The 15,322-nt window shown below is 38.2% G+C and overlaps 1 protein-coding gene across 1 annotated transcript in view; it reads right to left on the bottom strand.

Annotated features, from left to right (window-relative positions):
- The window catches only part of BCL2L13 (BCL2 like 13), a 45,224-nt gene that overhangs the window by 17,473 nt on the left and 12,429 nt on the right, over positions 1-15,322 (bottom strand). Inside the window, exons 3-6 of the mRNA XM_064458660.1 lie at positions 12,047-12,157; positions 10,926-11,082; positions 7,526-7,595; positions 1,675-1,818 (exon numbers count right to left, since the gene is read on the bottom strand). Coding sequence (XP_064314730.1) covers positions 1,675-1,818; positions 7,526-7,595; positions 10,926-11,082; positions 12,047-12,157 — 482 coding nt within the window. The remainder of the gene's footprint in view (positions 1-1,674; positions 1,819-7,525; positions 7,596-10,925; positions 11,083-12,046; positions 12,158-15,322) is intronic.

Raw genomic sequence — 15,322 nt, 5'->3', positions numbered from 1 at the left:
ATCACCTTGTCTCTTTCCTTGCCTCTTCTGCTGTTTCAAAAATAGCTCTGGCTTGTTTGCTGTACCGCTTATGTCAGTCTGATTTTATGCCTGACTGGATGTATACAGACAAGCTCGTAGCCCATTAAACACCAACTACCCAGACCTGTACATACATGCACAGTCACACAGGCACAAAGCACAGCCCCCTCCCTTGGAGGCCATGCTGGAAAGCTGCTTGTTTTCAGAGGCTTTGCACTGTATTAAGTATGTTAATAGCAGGTCTCAAACAGGGGCTAGAGAACAGACTGCACCCTTTCCTGAGGGAAAAAAAAGGCAGAACTGCAAAACAGCACTAACATCCATCTGTCTTAAAGCTGCAAGTAAGGATCTTCCCTGTGATGAAAATACTCTGAAATATGAGTGCATTTATCAAATGACCTAAGGTCATTTGGCTGCATGCTGTTAGTGTTTCTGTCCATTAAAGACAAACAATCCCTCCCGAAGGCTTTGAAAACTATTATCCACGATTGCCGGGAAGGAAAAGGATATAGGAAGGTGCAGACATGCAGAAATTCTGGAGCAAACTACTCTTAAAAAAAAACAAAAACAACAAAACTTTGAGTAAAATCCTGAATATGAGAAGCTGTCTGAATGAGATTTTTCCTACTAGCACTTTTTAATCACTGGGTTTTCCTGAACAGCTTTTCTTTTTAGAATAAATCAACTTGCTGGAGCCGTTTCACTAATCCCAGATTAATTCCATTCAAATCTGGCATCCTTCCCAAAGCCAGTAATCTAAAGCTCAGCCTCCTTTAGCACAGTTCTACCTTCAAGATCCAGCTCATCAGCTGTGAGCTGCCTCTGTGATGTATTTTTAAATGAAACTTTCTCAGCATGCCATGACTCAGGAACACTGGTTACCATGAACCGAAAATTTCCACAAGGAAATGCAGCACAAAAAAATCTTGATTGCTCATTCTATCCATGTGCCTATATAGCTATAAAACCCAAGATGCATTAGCTATTTTATCACTTCTTATAAAAATAAATTAGTGCCTACTGACAATTCGGTATGAAGTGCTCCCCAATTACTTATCTGCTAAAGAGCCCTCTGAAATTTAAGGGGAAAAAACCATATACCATTTCCAACAGTCACTCCAGTATGAAGATAATATTAAAAAGATGAGCCTCTCAGGCACAGTATCTCTTGTTATGGATGCTGGTTTCTAAATGCAATTCTGTATGTGTATTAGCAGGAAAGAACATATAAAGAAAAGCTCACCATACAGCAACAAGCTAGTATCTTTAGAACACAGGGTATGAAAAGTAGTTGTTATTTGACATCAAGGACCTCTTCAATTTCAACGGTAATCCAACAAACCAGACATGCAAAGAACTGAAAGAGACTGCCTGGGGAAATTGTGGAGTCCAATCACATAGGTCTTCAAAGAAAACATCAGAAATTAATGGGTAAAAGTCAATTCTGCCTTGGGGCAGAGGGGTGAGATAGATGACTGCCCAAGACCCCTTTCCAACCTGATCTCCTGCATTTTTTTTTCCTTTTTCTAGGGCATTCCTTCTCTCATCTGCTTACTTCTAACAACCCTCTTAGCTTTTGCTGCTGTTGAGACTAGTATCACACTTAGAAATAAGCTTTGAACAAAGTATGAAAATTAAACATTGTCTTCTTACCCATCCTCCTTGTTGAATGATATAGTCTGCAGAATAGTCTTCTAGATATGTCACCCCAAAGTTCACAAGTGCGCTCAGTGGTTCCTGGCCCCGTCTGGTTAACTCCATCAGAAATTGTTGTAGCAGAACCAGGGGTACCAAGACCTTCAAAAAATAAGAATTGTGAATAAATACAGAAAGCATTATCAATACTACTGTGTCGGTAAAACAGAAGAATTCATGTGGTCCACAGAAAAGGTCTGAATCTACAAGTCCGAAGACAGAAGGAACTATGCACTTCATTTTTGTGAAGACACAAGGCAGAAACACAATACAATTCAGTAACAAAGCAGCACTTAATCTGATAAGGAAAACAGTACAGACTAACTTCAGTGTTTCATAGCACAGAACCGCAGTGCTTTCTTAAGACCCATTTTTTTCCAACACAAGATTCAGGTAAAGAAGCAGAAAAAGGTCCAGAACTTGCTACCCCAGAAGTGAAAAGACGCAACATTATAAACAGTCTGAAGGGATATGCATCCAAATTGTATTTAAACAGCAAACTCATACATTCTTGAATAGATACACTGCACTAGACAGTCTCTCTAGAAGTTCACACTTGGCTTTCAGGCAGGGCAGAAACAAACAACTCCTCACAGCAGCATAACATTAGACTTGTTTAAAATGACAAACACAAATGCTTCTCCGTGTTAAACCCTCCCTCCTTTGCCAAATTTAACACATACGAGTTCCCTCCCTCATTTCCTACTCTCATTCCTCCTTCCGAACGCTGTGTCTTTAACTGAATGCTCAGCTTTAACCCAAATGTGAATTGCTCTGGAAGATGCAAGTCTGTGAACTCACCTCCTTCATATTATACAGTACTAGAGACTTCCGTGTGAAATCATGTTTTTGTTTGCCTAAACAACATGCAGTTCAACTTTTAAACCATAAATTTATTCTCCTAGAGCATGCAAGTGGCCCTCAGGGCAAAGTTTATATGCAGCGCTTTGCCAAGTTCAGGAAACTGGTATGAACCGGAGTCATTAGCATCTGAAAAAGTGCTATTATGATACAAGAGAAAAATATTTTTAAGTTTTACTGCACCTAGTTTCTGACAACCACATTGCACATCTGTTCACTGCAAATAACAATGTTGTTTCCCAGCTGGAGAAGGTAGATGCAGACTAACGCTACTCCTCAGGTTGAACTTCAAGTGCCTCCTTCCTTTCCCAGTCTCCTCCTCCTTCAGCCCAGTTTTCTCTTCTGTAAATATCCTCTATTACTATCCCCAGAAATCACACCTTAGGATGCAAAGCTGGAGGAAAAAGAATAGGAAAAGTAAGCTGGGTTTGAGATTTGTACTAACTCCATGGTGGAGTCAAGCTGCAATGGACCACTAAAAACAGTCAGGGCCTTAAAAATGCCTATAATCTGGTAAATTTAAGATGTTCCAGCTGATTAACAACTGAGAGATCCAATAGTATGGCAGACAGGTTATATTACTGTTCTTCTGGGGCTAACCGTTAACACTGCAGTCACGTAACTAGGAACAAGGTGGTGCTTGAATTTTAAAAGCCTTGGGGTTTTTTGAGTTTCTTGTAATTAATCTCAGCTCAGAGGCAGAAGAGGTGCAAGCTGACAGTGCATAAACATACGGAGCAGGTCAAGGTGAGGTGTCAGAAGAAACTTCAGCCTTTTTGGATCAAAGGGAAAAAAGCATGCTGTCAAGACCAGGCATCTTTCAGAGGCTTTGGGCACACCCACATAGCTCTACAACAGCACGAACACCGAGATCTCAAAATATATGACATTTACTTTAAGCCGAAGGCAAGAAAAACAAAAGCAAAAAAAAAAAAGGTTACTTAGGAAATTAAGGGAACTCAAATGTTGGCATACTGAACATGATTGCTGCCATCTTCCTTTGCCAACTTAAAATATCTAATCCGTCCACTCCTCCGAAATTTAGCAAGCCTCTGCAGGCCTCAGAAGCGAGGGACCAAATTCAAACTCTAACATCCAGTCCCACACAGACTGACAAACACCACCTGGTTTTCCTTTCCCCTTGAAATTATAGGCACTTCTACTTTTGAGACCAGTAGGAACAGGTTTACATGATACTGTCCCTAAATTCATGAAAGAAATTACCTTCACAGTACTTCCATAAAGGTTAACAACAGCTGTATGCAAGAGTAGCTATCAGAATGGTGATGAGATTTAACTAGACCAAACTAAAAATACAGCCTTAGCAATTCAAAGCAACTGCAATTCCTTCCACCAGTACACCTGGGAAGGAATGCTAGGGGCTATTTATATTTTGACTGAAGAAAAACACACAATACCAACCACAGCATGCCAGAAAATAGTTGGCAGGAGAAAACTTCTAGGGAATCATTTAAAAAAAAAAAGCCACAAACAAAAAAACCCGCAAATAAACCAAACTTTACTGTGAGAAGATTTCTGATTAATTGTGTAAATGAAAGATTTGTCAATTATACTCCTGCAATCCAGTAGTAAAATATTACAAATTTAAATGTATGCAAAAAATTATTACAAAGAAAGTTCAGAGACTCTGAAGTAGCTATATCCAAAGTAACTGCCACTTCTATGTACCTTTTGACTATTTCAACATAAAATTCATCTAATTCTTTGCAGGATTATTTCTTACATTTTTGTTGTATTATTCTTTGGCTCCATTAATCTGTAAAAATGGGACATTAAGGTGACTGCTAATCTACTTACCAGTTTAGTTGACTCTTAGTATCAGTATTTGTTAACCTTTTATCTGATGCCCAGTAGCGGGAGTACGTATTTTGGAGTTGTAAATGATATTTAATTTTAAGCAAAAAGCATAATTTTTATTATGTTTATTTTATTTCAGAAATATAAATTGCCCTAAGTTTGAGGTGGTTTTGGTTTTGCTTTGTTTTAATGAGAGCCTTATTTCAAATACAAGGTGAAGACGACTCTTTTTTTGTTTGTTTGTTTACAGAATCCAACATCAGGCCTATTATTTTCACATCACAATTTCTGAGAAATGCACGAAATGAATTATTTCCCTGACTTTTTTTTTTAACTGAGAACCAGCACTTATAATGTCTGTGGGTAAATTTCGCTTCTGTGGGATGTTAATGGAAGAATACCCTGCAGTATTTCCGTATTCAGATCAATATTCATGTTTCAGTGACTGAAAAGATTCCTTTACATCCCACGTGCTAGTCAGTTAACCAAATCTCTTCAGCAGTTCAAACATACCACTGCGCTGTGGAAAAGATCCACACTTTTAAATGGAAAAAATAACAGCTCTATTTAGAAGTGTTTTCTTTCTGCTCATGCTTGTATAATGAATAGGTTCTCTGAAAACTGGTATGAGTAAAAATGACACCTTCCCAATTGTAAACCAGACAGATCAAGCCTTTGTCCACATTCAACCTCCAACCAGCTCGCCAGCTAGGTAATCCAGTACCTCCCAGAGGTATAGACTTACCTGTATGCCACGTTTCTCATACACATAGCATAAAGCAAGATCTGCAAATAATACTTTGCATCTGCTTTGTGCCACAGAGATACTGGGCCTTCAAGTGATCAGTGTGCTCTCTGCGTGCATCACATTCAATATATTAAGTAGGTGGGGCTTGTATACATACATATGTGTAACAATACATACCTACAACAGCAAAGCTCAGAAATTTGAAGTGAGATTTTATATACTAGTTCACAACTACTGAAAGCAAAAAGAACATCTTGCTGTGCAAGATGCCACTACTGAGCACAACAGATACAGCTTACATGTAACTGAAAACACATTTCAACTACTAGCTTCAGTTGCTCTATTTCTTCTAGTCTGGATCAAACCACAAGGCTTGGTCACAGAGATTTCTGCCTGTGGGAAGGTATTTCCACATTTTTAACCCATTGGCATCTGCAACAGCTATTGTGCATCTTCAGTTTTGCTCCACCCAAGAAACTATAGGATAGGTAAGGTCCATGAGCATATAACGGGATGATTTATTATTCTGTTCAGCTAGCTCAGCTAGTTGTATGTTTTCTTATTATTTAGTCATAAAAGGGACTAAGCTTCAGCTCTCCTGATGGAGTCCATTTAAATATACATCCTTCAGATTTTCACAAACTTGAGGCCAGCACAGCCTCATTTCGCTGCTGTATGCCTGCTAATTAGACCTAATGCTATGTCTATTTATAGCTACTTTTAAAAATTGTTTTTCTAATAGCTTCTTCTTCAGAGTGAAAATTAAGGTAGGTTGAGGTTGGAGGAAAGATATCTCGATCTCTTCTGTTATAAAATATGATTCTGATTAAGATGATGAAGGAATTTAAAAGGAAATGAAACCAACATAAATGTATTCTATTTCCTCAAAACAAGTATTATTAAAGGAACTGCTAAGCATTCCTGAAGCATCAAGATACCACAAAACCAATACAAACAGATGCTGTACTGTTCTACAAAATTTCCATTCTGGTTTGCTTGTGGACTGTAAGTTTTGTAGCAACAAATGTTATGGGTAAGCAGAGACGATGACAAAGACATCTTCTGGATGATACTCTCAATCACAAACGGACAGGGACCAAAATCCACTAGCCACAGGGGCTGCACGTATGTAGCAGCAATGGAGGCTGAATCATAAAACCCCAAATGTGGCTGATCCATCTACCCAGGGCTGTATCTTCAAGAGTTGTGTACCGACAGCATATGAAGCTGTGCTCGGCAGCTGACAAGCTCCATCCACCTCCTCCCTTGCCAGCTGAGCCACAAGGACTGGTTTTAGGCTTGTTTTTAGTTTTCACCAACTGAAAAGTAAAATGTGCTAGCTTAAGCCACCTTCTTGATAATCAGATTTCATGGCTGTTTAAACTAAGATGCACTGAATCACAAGATGATAAACTGAAAGCACACACGCACCAATTATAATTGCTGCAGCCACGGGCGGTAACTTGTCAAACAATGTTTAACAAACTGCTTTGAAAGTGCCCACACCCTTGGTTAGATGATCAATTTCTGAAGTAAATGGGGGAATCTAGTTAAGGAAAGTATTTCTGGAAAAAAAAGTGTCAACAGGGAAAAAAGATTTCTTGTTCCATTTTAAATTTAAGACTAAATTTTAACACGCAATTTGTCATTAAATTTGAAAATAGTTACTTCATTCTTTCATTCCTTTTCTGATGCTCACTGAACCCATCAGAGAATGATTAAGATGATGAATTTGAATGATTAATGTAAGATGAAGCTGGGAACAGTAATTCTACTCATTCTACATTAAAACTATTATAAGAGAGTTCATTTCAGATTTGCATTTTGTTTTAAAAAGAAGCTTCATTATTTGGGATAACTACTCCTGAAACCAGGTAGGCACACCATGCTTATGTTTTCTGAACCATTTAAATATTGTGAAGATACTATCCCATTTTTATTCTCACCATATTTAACGCTCTTTTTTTACATATATTTTGAGCCCGAGATGGGAACAAAGAAACAGTAGAGAAATACTATGAAAACATCTATCTCAGTTTTTATTACCAAACTGCTAAAACAATAGATCTCTCTTGGGAATTTAAAAATGTTTAGTGATTATTGTAAAAAAACTATGTCAAGCAACAACTCTAACTTTTTTTCCTACTATAATAAAGGAAGATTGACCTAATCCTTCCATTAGATAACTTCTGGCTAAATTATCTAAAAACTACATATTACGTCCACATCTACCACTCAGAGAGTGAAAATTATTTAATACTAAAAATAAGTGGGTTCTTTTTATTCTTGTTGCTCTCTGAAGCACAACTGTACCTAGTAAAAACCACTGTGGACATCAAATAGATGCAAAAGATATCGAAGTGAAAGTCACTTATTTGGTACCTTGTTCCATCCACTGGCATGAGCGGCTGTCTCCTGTGTGCGCTCTCGATATTCTTGATAAGTCACCGGCCTGCAGAAGTTAAACCAACACTGAAAGTTATAAAAGGAAACAAAAGAACATGAATAAAATAAAATTCTCAGTTTCCAGAGAACAAAATATTTTCACATTATTACAGCAAATACTTTTCAAGAGTTAACAAGTCTCGCCTTTCAGGACATAAAGCACCAGTACTAGACAGGATCAGCAAGGCATTATCTTCTCCCAGTTACACAATTTCATATAATTGATTAAGTGAATTTCATAGAATTTGATAGTCTACAACTTAAAGAACTTTAGATAAGTAGGCTCTCTGATACGCTACCAAAATTTCTAAGCTCTTGCATACAATTTTTTATAATCTCAGACTTTAAAGATAAAAAATTCCACTTAGAAATTCACATGTGAGATAGAGGTCAATGCAGAATAAATTTTTTATAAATAATATAGGCTATGAACCAACACAGGCTGCTTGACTGCATTATGTTACAGTTGAAGCCTTTATTTGCAAAAGAAAACCAGCACTTTTGATCACAAAACCCCCTTTGCGTTTCAGTAGATACCTCTGGTTTAGGTTCATCGCATCTCGACTTCTCTGAATCGGAGTGATGAAATTCCCCTCTTCCATACTCTTTCCTCCAAGATCATATAGTATCTTAGAGACAGTAATAATAATGACTTTCTGCCAAGTGACAGCAGAGGATGTACTGCTTCAAAAGCAGTTTTCCTAAGCCAGATCATGACAAAAGGCAAGTTCAGATTTTAGTTTAAGGGAGATAGTGGTAACCACCATTGGACAGAAGACTGCTTGTTGAACTCCAAGATTCTGTCATTATCTAACAGCCTACTGTACCATAAACATACTTGTTCATATGCATGTAAGAGGACAGGAAAAGAAAAGCAAAATAAATAAGCACTGCATCAAATAGCACTACTGTAGCAAACATGCATAAAAGAACAGAGTTAAAGCACACTGGGGAAAACATAATTTTGGTTTGCTGTTTTAAGTGCATTCTCTTAACTTCCTTGGTACGTTAGTTCCTTTAAACGCAAATCCAAATGAATCATTGGGATGAGAAGAGCAACAACAGCTGCAGGAAGGATATTATCAAGAGATTAAACAGTAGCTCCAGTTTGCCTTATAAAAAGGCATGCATGGCAATACATTTTCACAGGCATTTCAGACTTTATATGTATGTATGTATATAAATTTTAAAAATACTTAGAATGCAAATATTTTCCCATAGAAAACACAAGCAGCCTAGAACATCAGGCTACTAAAGAAGCTAGAACCACTTAATTTACAAAGACCTCATCGCAGGCACTCTCCAAAAACAATCAACCTAGACTGCATCACTTATGAACCCTCAATGTCATCAGCCAATTATCTACCACTTTTAAGACATTTAAACTTAAAATGCTGTTATTTCAATGCACCATTTTAGACGCACAAAAAGGATGGGTTGCAACGCTTAGTGCTGATTTTCCACCTTGTTGCTGGTCTGTTTTTTTAGTGTGTAGTGAGGTATTTATCAAAACTTCAGCTCTTCAGAAGATACTACATACATGTTTTTAAGGCCACGTGGGGCAAATGCCTGGCTTATGAAGGCAGATAAGCTCCTGCCATTTCTGGAGAAACACACTAGCGTATCTTTTGCCACTTAAGGAGACACTTGTACCCCACATACTCCTTTCTGTGGGTAAATAACTATTAGTTTACACAATACTGAACTTTCTGACCCTAAAAAAAATGCCTATAGAAGCAGACAGTGTATGTATTAGTTTCTGAAAGTTAAATCGTGAGTTGACAGAGTGTACTTTTCCCTTGGATGACACATGGAAAAAGAGACAACCATCTTCATCTGTCTGGTCAGATGTTACATGGCACCTTTACTGTGAAATCAAGGTCATAGACTCATAGGATGGTTTGCGTAAGAAAGGACCTTTACAGATCACGGGCAGGGGTGTCTTTCACTACATCAGGTTGCCGAAAGCCCCATCCTACCTGACTTTGAACAGTCAGGTTTAAATTGTATTTGTCATAAAAAGTCAACGCTTAGTTGTTGACTAGGGAGTAAGTTAAGGAATAGACAGGCTAGTTAAGGAATCACAGAATGGTTGAGGTTTGAAGGTACCACTGGAGAACATCCTGTCCAACCTCCCTGCTCCTACAACAGGCTTCCCAGGACTATTCCCAGCCGGCTTTTGAATATCTCCACAGATGGAGATTCCACAGCCCCTGTGGGCAACCTGTGCCAGCACTCAGTCACCCTCACTGCAAAAAGGTGTTTTCTGATGTTCAGATGGAATGACTTCCAAATTCATAATCTTTCAGAGGTCTGCCATAAAGGGTATTACCTTCCTGAGGGCATGAGGTGTGTCTCTGATGCGTGTATGGAAGCTTAAGCCCCATGCATCAGAACATTTACACTAGACGCTGATATCTAGTCTTCCAGTACCTTGTTGTTCAAACAGTTCACGAACAGCTACGCAAACTCTGGAAGAGTAGTACTAGAGATTCTTAGCCTCTTTTGAGACATATTATTTAAACCAGTCAAAAACAAAACAAAAAGACTCAGATAGCCATTTGCTAATGCTGCCTTCACAACTGCATTTACATAACTGTCCTTAAAGCAGCATCCTTCAACTCCAGCTCTCTACACATACATTTTGGAGGTCACTCAGAACAGCCAGAAGTAGTTCATATGGATCCATTAAAATCACACTGGTAATTTACAGTAGAAAAACAAGCAAATACAACAATTTTACCAATTTGCAAAAGACATTAATCAAGACGCTAGCATGCCAAGCACAACATGCTATTCAAACAATACGCTTAAACTGGCGGGGCAGTTCTTGAGGCACCAAGGTTAGCCCAGGGGCCCACGTTTGCTTCAGATGTGTGCCTGAATGGTGGTCATAAAGCATCTAATTACTGTCCTTTCAGGGAAACTCTCCCACTCATCTTGAGCCAGACAACGAACAAACCTTCAGCTCTACTCTTAACTATAAGGTAAAAGAAGTGAATATGGCGACAGCCCAGCATTTATGAAATTGGCAATGGCAACTGGCAGCTGGCAGCTGCTGATTTCACCAGCAACTCAAACTACTTGAGTCAGTCTCAGAAGTTCAACAATAAAAGCTTAGGAAAATTTTAGAACTTTTATTACTGCAAAGAGCAAATACCAAAAGGAATTTGCACATTACAACCTAAAACAAAAAAAAAACCAAACCAGCCAGATAAAGGAACACTGAAAAAGAAAGAAGTGCAATACAAAAATGTGTTCCCATCTTTAGCATTTCAGCAGCAGTCACAATGGAAAAGGAAACACCTTCCCTTTGAAAAAGCAGATGGAAACTCACTTGCTAAGCAAGGTCTGCAGTGCTTTGTGCAGATGTTCTTTCAATTCCTGGGACACCTTCTCCCCCAGGTGAGCCAGGCAGTCTTCTATTGAGCTCTCTGGATTGGCAGGGCTGAACACTGGGGAAGTGTGGCAGTCAAATCCTGTCGTGGTAAATGCTACAGAAAAAAGGATACAAAATAAAATAAAATAGATTCATATAAGAACATCAACAGCCTTTCATTTCTTATCCCATCAGTTAACACGGTTTACATAAGGAATGAAGAAATCACAACTCTGTAGTCAAAGGATGCTATGAACAAATTGTAGTAAAAGAAGTATGGTCCAAATATCTTCTGGAAGTGGTACTTACAAGCTATAGATGACTTTGAGCTACATTTACCCTCCAGCTCTTATTTCACAACTGCATCCTGACCACCAAGCCAGTGGAATATGCAACTATTCTCAATTTTAATCTGATGCCAATCCTGATAGAACAGCAAGAGAGCCTCTTTTCCATGGTAAAATTCACCCACGTATGGACTTATCTGCAGCAGTACTAGAGTATTTTTTTAAGTAATATTTTGTTCATATAACTTTTTCCTTCTCAGTCTAAAACTGCTAAGAAAGGTCTGTATGGATGAACATAAACAGATCTAGAGCCTTTCTACTTCAGATTTCCAATTTGCAACACACGTGCAAAGCAAAGATTGTTTCCAAATCATCCCTTGCTGGCAGCCCTATAAAAACCACATCTATAGGTCAAAGCATGTCACAAAAAATAAACCTGGTGAAAGTGAGAAATCAGATGGTTTAAGTCCACACTCCCCTGAATGTTAGCTGCTCTGGAATGATTGAGTTTCTGTCATCAACTGGAGCAGCTTAAGGGCTGATTACATTTCATTATTTATAGCAGCCTACTAAATGTCATTCAATTGTTTTCTTTGGCTAGACTCCACCACTCCAAATGGTAACGTTTAACTATTTTACTTCATGTGACAATGTGTAGAAATCTTGGGAGGGAAGGAGGGTAAAGAGATTCAGTGCATCCAAAAATCTCTTTAACTGGAGTACCTGTTACAAATTAACCACCATTATAGGGCATAGAGATTATAGATTGAAATGGGAAAATCTGAAGAGCACCTTCCAAGATTTCTTCATCAAGATGTTTTAGCTCCTCCTCAATTTCTATTTTAATCTTCTCCAAAGCCTCTTTCTCTGAAGCATGTTGTGCCATAAGCTGTTGTTGAGTCCCTAAAAGAAACCAGAGAAATTACTCAAATGTAGTATTTCAAATAAGGTAGATAATGGAACATTATATTGAAATATTAACTATAAAGGAATTCAAAGTGAAAGTTCTATTTCAGACAGCAACATAAAAAGTATGATCCCTTTACAAGAGTTTTATTATATGAACCCAGAAACACATAAACTCCCTGGCCTATTCAAGACAGAATAGGTACTTTAAATGTGAATATATATTAGAAAAATTAGAATTGTAAAGCCACAAACAGAATACATAATGGCTTTAAAAACAAACATCTTAAATTTAAGACCAAAAATCAAACCAAGGACCATAAACAACCAGTCATTAAAACTAATACGCTCATCATCAAACTACACCAAAACAAAGCAGACATAGACATAAGCTTAATTTTTAGTAGCAAAATATAAAATTTATTTTGATGCCTGCAAAATCTACAAAAATACTCAAAGCAACTATGTAATGACATCAATGAAGAGTCCCAAAATCTATTAACTGTGCATAATTTCACTGTGCATGAGGAGCCTACAGGCCACAATGAAATAATTTAAGACCGGGTTCACAAGTAACAATAGAGGCAAAGGACCCCACAATTGGCAGTCAATTGTCAAATCTCATCTCCTAATCAAGTCATTTAGGAATGTGAATTGGCTGCACATCCCCAGAAGTACACATGCATCATTTGGGATCACAAATACGTATTCCGTGTGCTGACTCCAGATGTTTGGTAACAAGAAGTTGTTTCAGCCATATCATTCAGGATTACATAGACTCTCAGTCATCTTAAATATTATGCTGTAGCAAGAGAGAGACACAAAACTGTTTCCAAAGAAGCCAAGGTATTTAAAACATCTGAATCTTTAAGGAACTGCCTGCTGAATACCAGGTTGTATGAATATAAGGCCGTATGAATATAAGGCCTTTCCAATATAAGGCCATATGGCAAGGAAACTACTCCAGTAACTGCTTTATGGGTTGGGTACTAATGGAAAGACTAGATGTCTGGGACAGAGTTTCAGCTCAAAACTCTTGCCCTTTAGCTGGTTTTTCTTTGGGTTTGCTCATCTTTATTTCTTCCATCAGCTTTCAAGTGTGTCTTCAAATCCCATTCTTGAAGCACACTACAAAACCCATGCCAGTAACTGCTGTCTAATTTTCACCAAACATCACTGAATCAACAGCCAACACTGACATTTTCTTCTTCCTTTCTTTCAATTCCTTAAAATGTCCTACTTGGAGATAAAATGATCTCTGTTATATGCACATGAATACAAAAGTGAATTTTGTACCAACTTACTCCTGAAATAAATAAATAAACAAATAAAATTGACCACAAAACTTCCCTTTGCCAAGGGAATCCCCCTTCCAGCCATTTCCTCCCTACATTTTAGGTCAGTTATCAGTCCTCATTAGCCCTGCACTCTGCTACTTTCAATAGTATCAGTGACTAGGTTACCCAAAACATATTTTCTTAGCTCTCTTACTTCTGAATATTCCTTAGAATTCATTTTTGGGACTTCAAGTTCTCTCGTGCCCATGATTTAAACACCATCTCCTGGCTGACCTTCTGATAATGTTACCCATGTCCACTGTTTCTTACTCATGCACCCGAATACTGATGACTCTCCGACCTATCTCACCCTCTCTGCACCTACACCAACTGCCTATAGCTCTACCTGGGCGTCTAGACATTGCTCCACTCTACAGACATTCTTCACTCAGATGAAGAAAATAAAAAGAGAAAGGATTTGTATCTGTAATACTGGTGTTGTCTGACTTCATTTCTTCCTCATCACTTACATTTCACATCTCAATCTTCAGGTAAATCCTGCAACACCCAGTGTAGCTTTCTGGCACGTCTTCCTTCATCACTGTTTTGGAGACACTAAATCATAATTTGGTGGTCTTACAAATGACTGCCTAATTTCTTTGGTTCACCCCTATTTAAATCTGCTTAAACTCAAAGTGTTGTGTATCACCTTCCCCTTTCCTCCACAATGGACACACAATATCACTAGTTTTCTTATCAGGGTGTGTGAAAAACATAAAAGCAACAATACTAGTTAACACACACAGATGTGTAGTAAAGCACACTGTGCATTTTCTGTATTTAAAAAAAACACTAGACAATAAGTTTGCAAGGCCTCCTACATTTCCAAAGTTAAAAATCCACAGAATCAACCCACTGAATGTGTGCTTATACTTAAAAACTCAGCACTCACAGATACCTGTGAGACAAAAATCTTTCTAAACCAATGTACAAGTCAGTGTAAAATATTTACATATGTTTATGTGAACAGCTTAAAGGAACAACAGGTAGTCAGTTTAATTCCATTTGACTTAACCACACAGTTAGATCATCATCACTATGTTCAGAATAACTTTATTTAGCTTCTTAAATCCCTTCTCAGTCTCTCTTTGCCACTCTGAACAATAAATTCCAGAGAGAAGCAAACTGTTCCTCCCTTTGGTTAATGAACAGACACTCACTAATGCCTTGTCAGTCCCTCTAAGGTCGCATCTTTGAATGACCAAACCGCTGCTTCACAGCCAAGTGCAACAAGTATATGCAAGTACAAACTCTTATTTTAACCTGTGCTTCACCCTGTAGAGGGATGGGATGAGGGTATTCAGAAGAGCACCCGTTCTCATGGAACTAATGTGATGATGATCACACATGACAAGCTGTCATACTTGATAATAAGTCACCCGGAAAATGGAAGGAAGAGAAATTCCATTGCTGCCAACGTACAAAAGAGCTGTTTAGATAATCAGTGCTGCAGTCAATGGTTTCCATCTCATAACACCCACAACTTTGCAGCAGCTGCTGATTCCAATAGCACCTGACTATTCAGTCGTGCCAAAACATGAAAAGCCTACCCCTCCCAGACCAGTGACTTTGCACTGTTTATTCCCCTAATTATCAATGGACTTCAGCCTTCTGCATCTCCTGTATATTGACCACTACCAACAAGAGTTGCACTCAGCGTTGGAGAACAGCACATTCCAACAGCAAAGGTTCTAAGCACGCGGCATCTTTTTCTCCTTTAGACAGCTTCCAAGTCAGTTTGCGAAGAGGTAGAATAAAACAATAAAAATAGCTTCTAGTAGATAAGAACGTATTATCATTGTTTAATAATGCAAATGGTCACACC

This window comes from Phalacrocorax carbo, chromosome 1 (genome assembly GCF_963921805.1).
Source record: "Phalacrocorax carbo chromosome 1, bPhaCar2.1, whole genome shotgun sequence".
NCBI lineage: Eukaryota > Metazoa > Chordata > Aves > Suliformes > Phalacrocoracidae > Phalacrocorax > Phalacrocorax carbo.
Note: the sequence above shows the minus strand (reverse complement) of the source record. Positions and strands in the feature narration are given on the sequence as shown.